Consider the following 11,414-nt stretch of genomic DNA (forward strand, 5'->3'; position numbering starts at 1 on the left):
AAAAAAAAAAAAGAATAATAAATTACCATGGGAATTCAGAACAACGCCATATAGACCCCTCTCTTGGTAGCACAGAAAGGCAACATCCAAGTTTTTATTAATGTGAATTTTTATTCTTTTTTTATTTTCTGAGACAGAGTCTCACTATGTCGCCCTCAGTAGAGTGCCGTAGCGTTACAGCTCACAGCAACTTCAAACTCTTGGGGTTAAACAATTCCCTTGGCTCAGCCTCCCAAGTACCTGGGACTATAGGTGCCTGCCACAATGCCTGGCTATATTTTGTTGCAGTTGTCATTGTTCAGCTGGCCTGGGCTGGGTTCGAACCCGCCAGTCTCTATCTATATGGCTGGTGCCATAACCACTGTGCTATGGGCACTAAGCCTAATGTGAGTTTTTGTTTGTTTGTTTGTTTGTTTTTTAATTTTTTTTAATTAAATGATAGCTGTGTTTATTAATGCAATCATGGGGTACAGTGTGGTGTTTTCATATACAATTGAAATATTTTCATCAAACTGTTTTTTAATTTTCTAACGTGAGTTTTTAAAACAAGCATCCATACCAGGTGGGAGGTGAGGAATGGAGAAGAGGGTAAGAAAGGGGGAAAGAATTCTGCTCTATTGCTAATAAAGCTCCAGGTTCATCCCAGGTTTATCTCATCATGGATTTTATAGTCCCCCAGAGACACATGGTCCTTAAAAACCACGTACCACTTCTTCAGGACAGTCTTGTTCCAATGGGTGTCAGTTTGGGCTGCAAACAGTTTCTTAAGGTCCCCAGTGGTGTCACTGGTGTTATATTTAACATGCACCTTCTTCCCCAGACAGTCATTGCAAATAACCTTGATCATCCTGGCTGGAGATCTAATCATCTTGAATTTGTAGAGGCCACAACCTCTTCTCTCAAGCGCTGAACCCTGACCTTAAATTTTTAATTTTTTGTAGCAATAAGGTCTTGCTTTGGTTTCAAACTCCTAGGCTTCAGCGATCCTTGCACCTTGGCCTCCCAGAGTGCTGGGATTACATTCATAAGCCTTTGCTGCTGGCTAAGAACCTCTTTCTCTAAATCAATGGGAGTTGAACAAAAATGGTTAGGGGAATTTTGGGAAATAGTGGAAGTAGAGTCTCCACCATTGGACTTAGCTAAGGGAGCACATGGCAAGGATGTACTCAAAGGAAACACAAGGTAGGAACAGGAATAGGTGAATTCCTGTTCACCAATTCTGTGATGTAAAAACTTTAGGCTCGTGCAGCGCCTGTAACTCAATGGGTAGGGTGCCGTCCCCATATACCAAGGGTGATGGGTTCAAACCCAGCCCTGGACAAACTGCAACAAAAAATAGCTGGGTGTTGTGGCAGGTGCCTGTAGTCCCAGCTACTCGGGAGGCTGAGGCAAGAGAATCGCTTAAGCCTAGGAGTTGGAGGTTGCTGTGAGCTATGTGATGCCACGACACTCTACTGAGGGCAATAAAGTGAGACACTGTCTCTAAAAAAAAATTTTAGGCTCTGGTGGTGCCTGTGGCTTAAAGGAGTAGGGCACCAGCCCCATATACCGGAGGTGGCGGGTTCAGACCCAGCCCCGGTCAAAAACTGCAAAACAAAGCAAAACAAAAACTTTAGGCTGGTGGCCAGTGCAGTGGCTCATGCCTGTAATCCTAGCACTCAAGGCCAAGGAAGGTGGATTGCTTGAGCTCACAAATTTGAGACCAGCTTGAGTATGAGCAAAACCTTGTCTCTACTAAAAATAGAAAAACTAGCTTTATGTTGTGGTGGGTGCCAGTAGTCCCAACTACTGCTACTTGGGAGGCTGAGGCAAGAGAATCACTTGAGCCCAAGAGTTTGAGGTTGCTGTGAGCTATGACAACATATCACTCTAGCCAGGGCAACAGAGTGAGAATGTGTCTCAAAAAAAAAAAAATACTATAGGCTGGTAAATTTTCTTGAGAAGCCAACCATTTCCCTTTTTTGCTACTTTTCCTAATTCTGATATTCCACTCCCCACTGACCCTCCATGTCCCAAAACCTAATGACTATTCGATGCCATGAGCTACCCACTCACAGTCTCATATGCAGTATTTCCCCTGGTTTACCAGCTCCCTGTCCCCTGCTGCAACTTCTATGCCCAACCTTTAGCTCACTGATCCCAACCAGTTGTTAAAGAAGGAAAATAGCTCCATAAGCTATTTCTTACTAAGATGTAAATGACTAAGCCACTAACTTTATGTATTTTCTTCTCAGGGATACATACCCTTAAAAGAAATTATTTATTTGCCAGGTGTATGTTTGGTATAATAACAAATATATAAAAATAAATCCTGGGCTCGGCACCTGTGGCTCAAGCAGCTAAGGTGCCAGTCATATACGCCTGAGCTGGCAGGTTCGAATCCAGCCTGGGCCTGCCAAACAATGACAGCTGCAACCAAAAAACATCAGGGCCTTGTGGCAGGCTCCTGTAGTCCCAGCTACTTGGGAGGCTGAGGCAGGAGAATCGCTTGAGCCCAAGAGTTGGAGGTTACTGTGAGCTGTGATGCCATGGCACTCTACCCAGGGTGACAGCTTGAGGCGCTGTCTCAAAATGAATAAATAAATAAATACATACTGGAAAAAAGTATGCAAACAATGATAGTTTTTAGGTTGGGAGGATACATTTTCCTTTAAGTTTCCTCAAATACTGATCTTTTTTTATTTTTTGCAGTTTTTGGCCATGGCCAGGTCTGAACCCACCACCTCCGATATATGGGGCTGGCGCATTACTCCTTTGAGCCACAGGCACCGCCCTGATCTTTTTTTTTTTTTTTTTTTTTTTTTTTTGAGACAGAGCCTCAAGCTGTTGCCCTGGGTAGAGTGCTGTGGCATCACAGCTCACAGCAACCTCCAACTCCTGGGCTCAAGCGAGTATCCTGCCTCTGCCTCCCAAGTAGCTGGGACTACAGGCACCTGCCAAAACGCCCAGCTACTTTTTGGTTGCAGCCATCATTGTTGTTTGGTGGGCCCAGGCTGGATTTGAACCCACCAGCTCAGGTGCATGTGGCTGGCACCTCAGCCGTTTGAGCCACAGGCGCCAAACCTCAAATACTGATCTTATAGTGTATTTAATTAAAAACAAAAGCATGGAAAAGATATAGGGAAAACACTTGAAGATATCGGCCTGGGGAAAAACTTTATGAAGAAGACTTCCCTGGCTATTGCAACAACAACAAAAATAAACAAATGGGAGTTAATTAAACTGAAACGTTTCTGTACAGCTAAGGAAGAACAACCAAAGCAAACAGACAACTTTCAGAATGGGAGGTGATATTTGCATATTACGAATTGGAGAAAAGCTTGATAACTAGGATCTACAGAAACTCAAGTTAATCAACAAAAAAAGACCCAACAATTCCATATATTGCTGGGCAAGAGATATGAATAGAACCTTCTCTAAAGAAGACAGATGAATGACTAACAAACATGAAAAAATGTTCATCGTCCCTAACCATCAGAGAAATGCAAATCAAAACTACGCTGAGATATCACCTAACCCAGTGATAATGGCCCACATCACAAAGTCTCAAAGCTGCAGATGCTGGTGTGGATGTGGAGAGAAGGGAACACTTTTACGCTCCTGGTGGGACTGAAAACTAATGCAACCTTTTTGGAAGGCAGTATGAAGAATCCTCAAAGAACTCAAATTAGACCTCCCATCTGATCCTGCAATCCCATTACTAAGCATCTACCCAGAAGAAAAAAAATCCTCTTATCATAAGGACATTTGCATTAGCCTGTTTATCACAGCTCAATTTACAATTGCCAAAACATGGAAACAATGTAAATGCCCACTAACCAGGAATGGATTAACAAGTTGTGGTATATGTATATCATGAAATACTATTCAGCCATTAAAAAAGATGGAGACTTTACATCTTTAGTATTAACATGGATGGAAGTGGAACACATTCTTCTTAGTAAAGCATCACAAGAATGGAGAAACAAGAATCCAATGTGCTAAATTCTAATATGAAGACAGTAGATGAGCTAAAACAAGGGGTGGGGTAGGGAAATAAGGGAGCAGCATGGTATATGGCACACCTTTGGGGGTGGGACACAATTATAAGAGGGACTTAATCTAACAAATGAAATCAATGTATCCTAATTCTTTGTATCCTCAATGAATCTCAAACAATAAAATAAAATACAACAAAATAGCAAAGCAGGCTCAGCGCCTGTAGCTCAAGTGGCTAAGGGACCAGCCACATACACCAGAGCTGATGGGTTCGAATCCAGCCTGGGCTCGCAAAACAACAATGACAACTACAACCAAAAAATAGCCGGGTGTTGTGGTGGGCACCTGTAATCCCAGCTACTTGTGAGGCTGAGGCAGGAGAATTGCCTGAGCCCAGGAGTTGGAGGGTGCTGTGAGCTGTGCCTCCACAGCACTCTACCCAGGGCAACAGCTTGAGGCTCTGTCTTAAAAAACAAAAAAATGCAGGGAGGCACCTGTGGCTCAGTGAGCAGGGCGCCGGCCTCATATACTGGGGGTGGTGGGTTCAAACCCAGCCCTGGCCAAACTGCAACAAGAAAAGAGCAGGGCGTTGCTGCAGATGCCTGTAGTCCCAGTTACTCGGGAGGCTGAAGCAAGAGAATCACCTAAGCCTAAGAGCTGGAGGTTGCTGTGAGCTGTGATGACGCAGCACTCTACCCAGGGTGACAAAGTGAGACTCTGTCTCTTAAAATAATAATAATGATAATAAAGCAAAATAGGCCAGGTGCAGTGGCTCATGCCTATAATCCCAGCACGTGGAAGGCTGAGGTAGATGGATTGCCTGAGCTCACGAGTTTGAGACCAATCTGAGCAAGAGTGAGACCCTATCTCAAAAAAAATAGCCAGGCATGGCTCAGCACCCATACTTCAGTGAGTAGGGCACTGGCCACATACACCAAGGGTTTGAGCCTAGCCTGGGCCTGCTAAACAACAATGACATCTGCAACCAAAAAAAAAAAAACAAAACAGCCAAGTATTGTGATGTGTGTCTGTCGTCCCAACTACTTGGGAGGTTGAGGCAAGAAAATCACTTGAGCCCAAGAATTTGAGGTTGCTATGAGCTATGATGCCACAGCACTCTACCAAGGGTGACAAAGTTAGACTGTCTCAAAAAAAAAAAAAGCATAGTAAAATAAAACAAAACAAAAGCATGACATTAATGCTCATTCCAACTAGGATGTGCATAACTATAGAAGAGGAAGATGATTTCTGCCAGACATTTGGGGGCCCTTTCTGAGAGGTCTTTGCATCTGATCTGTATTAACTGTCCTTGGAATATAGTGGACCAGGAATGGCTCCTGGACCTGGTTTCCAGAGATTTTTCCACCTGCTTTTATTGCTTTAGTGTTTCCCTTGTCTTCTTTCTTCACTACACTCCAAAAAAAGAGTGTTTCTTCCTCTTAATAACAGCAATTACAGAAAGGATAGGGGATATTTCCAGACCATTTTCAGCTGGGCAGCTCCTGGAAAATGACTGGATTCAAAACTAGGCCTGGGGAAGAGGGAGAAAACATTACAACTGTAAGGCATACCAGTGAGAGTAACAGAGGCAGGGTCATCTGGCTGGAGGTTAAAACACACCAAACAACAAGAATTAGATTAAACAATAATAGGTGGTTTAGAGATAGAAGATTAAAGTCCAAAGTACCAGTGGATTGGCTTCACCCAGACTGGGAAAGAAAGAGTCAGTGTGTGACAGATACAATTAATGAGACTGAAACAAAGATATCTCCAGCTCACAGAAGGTATTTCCCCATATTTCCTAACTCTCTTAGAGTTAGGTAGAGCCATTTGTAGTTCTGGGCAATGGGCTGGAAGAAGTGATAGGTGTCGCTTCTAGGCCAAACCAACCATTTAAGAGCTTCTGCATGACCTTCCAGCTCTCTCTGCTGGGCTGTGGTGCACTCAAGCCTTATAATGAGATAACAGACCCACAAGTTGGAAAGAGCCAGGCTTGCCAGGCATAAAGGCTCACACCTGTAATCCTTGGACTGTGGGAGGCCAAGGTGGGTGGATTGCTTGAACTCAGAAGTTGGAGACCAGTTGAGCAAGAGCAAGACCCCCATCTCTACTAAAAATAGAAAAACTAGCCAGGTGTTGTGGCAGGTACCTGGAGTTACTCAGAAGTCTGAGGCAAGAGGATTGCTTGAGCCCAAGAATTTGAGGTTGCTGTGAGCTATGATGATGCCAGGGCACTCTATCCAGGGTGACAGAGTGAGACTCTGTCAAAAAAAAAAAAAAAAAAAAAAAAAGATAGGAAAAAACTAGGCTCTTAGAAGTCACTGTAAGGGACAGACAGCTGCCTGAAAAGGTACTGGTCCTGCAGCAGATTTTGGGTGAATGAAAAAGTTTGGTTCTAACCATTGAAACTTGGGATTTCTTTTTTGCTGCATCATAACCTAACTGAGGACCAATACAAAAGTCACTACAACAATAGTTTTCTAGAAATTACAGATTACATGACATTCAGCTCCAAGCTGGAGAGGCTGAAGGGAGGAAGAAGGGCTGAACAAGTGGGGAATTGCCTTTGGTAAAGACAGAAGGTAACAGGCCAATGTCAAAGACACCCAGTAGGGGCCCTGGAGAATCAAACCGCATCAGAAACACAAAGTACGTGGGGATCAGTGCTGAAGCCTACTCTGAATGCTGAGCCTTTTCATCTACCTAATCCCTTCCCCCAGAGAGGTTTATTCTTAAAGACTATACCAGGTTCAAGGTAAGAGGCTTTCTTGTACCTAAGTTCAGAAAGTGGAAACAAGATTGTTGTAAGAGAATGTAAAAGTAAATAAGGGAGATGGTTGAGAAACACACAAAAGATCAACTGGGGGGGGGGTGGCGCCTGTGGCTCAGTGGGTAGGGCGCTGGTCTCATATACCCCCATAACTGAGGGTGGCAGGTTCAAACCTGGCCCCAGCCAAACTGCAATAAAAAGATAGCTGGGCGTTCTGGCAGGTGCCTATAGTTCCAGCTACTCAGGAGACTGAGGTAAGAGAATCGCCTAAGCCCAGGAGATGGAGGTTGCTGTGAGCTGTGACGCCCCAGCACTCTACTGAGGGCGATAAAGTGACACTCTGTCTCTAAAAAAAAAAAAATGGTATTAAAATCACTGTTCATAGGTAAGAGCAGAAAATGCAAGGGTGTCAAAAGAAGGCAATATAGTTAAAGAGCAAGAAAAAAAGATGAGTGATGTAATTTGGGTTGGACTGTGAACATTAAAGTCTCATTCTGTCTATGATTCTGAGAATATTATAGCTTATCATGCACAGTATGGGGGTTACAAATGTGAGCTCTGGAGCAAGAATAAGATGGCTTCAAAGCCAGGCTCTGCTACTTATTAGTTTTGTGGCCTTGGGCAAGTTGTTTAACCTTCTTGTGCCTCAGTTTTCTTATCTGTAAAACAGGAACAAGAGCAGTACTCACCTCGTGTGGTTGTTGCGCCAGACTATGTGAGCACTCCCTCGGGACCTCTTTCCCCAATCAGCAAGTAATGCACATTTCCCAGAAAGCGCTCTTCCTCCCCTCCTCAGGAATCAGAGCCTCAGAAGCATTGAGGAGGCAGTCCTCTCTGTGTGTTCTACAGGCAGAAGCAGACTGATGACCTGTGTGTGGGTTTTATGAAGCACAGGCAATTACCTTCATGAAATGATCCAGCTGTTTGATTTGTTGTTTGACTCTGGAGTCAAAGGTGGGAGGGTTCATATTTCATTCTTGATTATGGGCAGTGAAGATTCCCAGGGGGCTCATTCTCAATTAGTGTTATGAATGTTCTCTTTGTCCTGCATCCCAAGATGCCTTTCTGTTTTTCTCACAGAGGTATAATGCATTAGTTGCTCTGATTCCTTAAATCATTAATAACAGGACAGTCAGGTCCTGAATCAATTCCACTCTTTCCACAGTATTAGAGCTAGGTGTCTTGTTGGTCTCAAGTTGCATTTAAAAGCAATTATGTCATTTCTGTGTCTCTCACTATGATTTCTTTGCACCCTGCAGTGATCCTCTCCTGGAAATGAGACCCAGGACTAAATCTCCCACATTATAAGGCATACTCATGGTTAAGGGCCCAGCATTAGAGCTGCAGACTGGGGTTAAATTCAGGTTCTACAGCTTCTAGCTCAGTGGTTCTGAACCTTTCTATACCTCCTAATGCCTCAATCCTTTAATAGAGTTCCTCATGTTGGGGTGACTCCCAACCATAAAATTATTTTCATTGCTACTTCATACCTGTAATTTTGCTACTGTTATAAATCGTATTGTAAACATCTGATATGCAGGATGTATTTTCATTGTTACAAAGGGGTTGTAACCCACAGGTTGAGAATTGCTGTTCTAGCTGAACTTGGGCAGGTTATTCTCTCTCCATGCATCTGCTTCCTCACCTGAAAATGAAGATAATAGTAGTATTTACTCATAAAGTAGTCATGCAGATTAAAAAGTTAAGGTAGGGTGGCACCTATGGCTCAAAGGAGTAAAGCACTGGCCCCATATGCTGGAGGTGGCGGGTTCAAACCTAGCCCCAGCCAAAAACTGCAAAAAATAAAAAATAAAAAATAAAAAGTTAATGTAAATAAGATACTTTGTTCCAGGCACAGAACAATCTTTCAATAAATGTTGGCTACTATTAATTTTTGTGTAACAAGTAAATGGCAGTCATACTTTTTAGACCTATGGATCACCTTAATGCATGTATTTCCTCAGGCCTAGCATCTCTTTTGAACCCCAGAGAAAAGTCTTTAGTTGATTACTATATACTTTCTGTCTGTATCATCCTCAATCATTCACATGACACCAAGTGCATAGTCCTCTAGCTGACTTACCCTGGTCTTATTTCTGTTATTACTATTATTTTTTGTGACAGAGTCTCACTTTGTTGCCCTCTGTAGAGTGTCATGGCATCAACCTCAAATTCTTGGCCTCAAAAGATCCTCTTGTCTCAGCTCCCAAGTAGCTGGAACTATAGGTGCCTGAAGGAATACCCCACTGGTTGTTCTATTTTTAGTAGGGATAGGGACTTGCTCTCGCTCAGGCTGGCCTCAAACTCCTGAGCTCAAGCAATCTACCTTCCTCAGCCTCCCAGAGTGCTAGGATTACAAGCGTGAGCCACTGTGCTGGCCCTGTTAATATTATTATTGTCACAGTTTCTTAGGTGTAAAATTTTGTCGCCCAAAGCTATTTTAAAAATCACTAAATACTTGACATTTATTATTTACTATGTGCCAGACACTGTGTTAACTAACATTTTATTGGATTACTTAACATATAATCTTCACAGTTTTATGATGGAGGGACTATCATTACCCCCATTTAGCAACTTTAGAAACTGACGCTTAAAGATGGTTGAATAACATATCTAAAGTCATACAACCAAGAAGTGGGTGAGCCAGAATCACACCCACATGTTTTGAAAACAGAGCCATGCCCTTAAGCACTATCATTCCTTTGAGTTGTGCCTCTCTATTACTTGTTATTCATCACGAACGCATTCTCAAATCTCAGTTTATCCAGGAATTCTGTCATAAACATTATTTCTTTGGCCACTTTAATCTAGAGGACCTTGATACCCTCATAGCTTAATTATTGATGATATCAGCAGCTTCCTATTGGGTCCTTTGGCTTCTGGCCTCCCCTTGTCTGATCTACTGTAGCTACTGTAGATCCTTCATGGTCTGAAACACAGCTTTCCCCATGTACCAGGGAGAGCTTTAATCTTGAATAAACTGGGTAATCTCTTTTGGTCTGTTTGTTTCTCTGTAAACTGAGTAAAGAAAGAACTGTTTTGAGGTTTTTTGAGTTCTAGAATGTGAAGGTGTTTCTCATGTCACTATCTAGTCCCAATATTTCCATGGCTTTCCTATTAATTACAGCTTAAGTTTTAAACTTCTTAGACTAATATCCAAGGCTTGTCATGCATCTGGTGGTGTTATCACCCACTATTCCAAGGACTCCAGTGTGGTGTCTAATCAGTTTTTCAGATGTTTCCTACTTTCTCCTGCATGCAACCTTTGCTCTTGGGTATTTCCCTGATCCCTCAATATCTGCACACTTATCTGTTTGTTATTTTCTTTTTTTGTATCCAAATCCTACCTCCTTTATAAAATATTCTCTTTGGGCTGAGTGCGGTGGCTCATGCCAGTAATCCTGGCACTCTGGGAGGCTGAGACGGGTAGATCCCCTGAGATCAGGAGTTTAAGATCAGCCTGAACAAGAGTGAGACCCTGTCTTAAAAAGAAAGGAAGAAAGAAAGAAAATTACTTTTAAATTCTTTTTTTTTTTTTTTTGTAGAGACAGAGTCTAACTTTATTGCCCTTGGTAGAGTGCCATGGCGTCACACAGCTCACAGCAACCTCCAACTCCTAGGTTTAAGCGATTCTCTTGCCTCAGCCTCCTGAGTGGCTGGCACTACAGTTGCCCGCCATAATACCCAGCTATTTTTTGGTTGCAGTTTGGCCAGGGCCGGGTTTGAACCCGCCACACTTGTTATACAGGGCCAGTGCCCTACTCACTGAGCCACAGGTGCCGCCCTAGCTTTAAATTCTTAAGCTTTCTGCTTTGGTCTGCAGAAACCTTCACCGGTGGAAGCTTGGAGGGTTGTATGTAGGGTTAGGGTGGAATGATGTAATTAGGATGGCTTCCAGGAAGAGATGAGACCTTCCTCAGGCTCATCCCCCTTCACTAGACTCTGCCTGGGCAAAACTCTGTCCCCTAATAATGCTTAAATAATCAATTTAAAAGAAGCTGTCTCTAGACTTAGTCTTACAGAATCTACCAATTAATAGCAATGGAATCAACAAACTCTCAGACTCCATTACAGACATACTGAACCAAAATCTGCATTTTAACAAATCCCCAGGTGATTCATTTATACAGATGAGTTTTCAGAAGCACTAGTATAGTGGACCCCAAGCTTAAGGTGACCAGATTTTAACATTGGTAAAGCGGGACACCATTGATGGGGGGGCAGGATTCTTAATGAAAAATTTGGCCTACATGGAGCAACAAAAATTTTCATAGAATGCAAAAATAGTATTGTAATATATATTTTTAAAATTTCAACATAAGTACAATTAACAAATATAATACATTTTAAAAGAATTATGTATAGGGCAGCGCCTGTGGCTCAAAGGAGTAAGGCACCGGTCCACTTGGGTGACCTTGCCCAGGAGGGGAGTAGGGAGTTTACATTAGCCTTTTCATTTCCAAATGAAGTTACATCAACTTCTTCATTCCCAAATGTCATTACATTAACCTTTTCAGCAGTCAAAAAACGTATATTCCCTTCCCGTTGTCCAGCTGTTCCCTAACTTGTCCTACGTTCTTTCCAAAACTTGGGACTTTTTAAAAATGCCACGGGATGTGGGACAAATTGTTAAAAATCAGGACTGTCCTGCCAAAAGTGGACA

At 42.7% G+C, this 11,414-nt stretch overlaps 1 protein-coding gene and 1 pseudogene across 1 annotated transcript; both read right to left on the reverse strand.

Moving 5' to 3' along the window:
• Nucleotides 1–50, reverse strand: part of LOC111728492 — a 2,034-nt pseudogene extending 1,984 nt beyond the window's left edge.
• A 587-nt stretch (nucleotides 51–637) lies between these two features.
• LOC111728490 (ubiquitin-like protein 5) lies at nucleotides 638–847 on the reverse strand. The gene has a single exon (XM_023519217.1). It carries the CDS (start codon nucleotides 845–847, stop codon nucleotides 638–640), a length of 210 nt encoding a protein of 69 aa, XP_023374985.1.
• Between the last annotated feature and the right edge of the window lie 10,567 nt (nucleotides 848–11,414).

Source organism: Otolemur garnettii, unplaced genomic scaffold (assembly GCF_000181295.1).
Source record: "Otolemur garnettii isolate 467f Iridium unplaced genomic scaffold, OtoGar3 scaffold00162, whole genome shotgun sequence".
Lineage (NCBI taxonomy): Eukaryota > Metazoa > Chordata > Mammalia > Primates > Galagidae > Otolemur > Otolemur garnettii.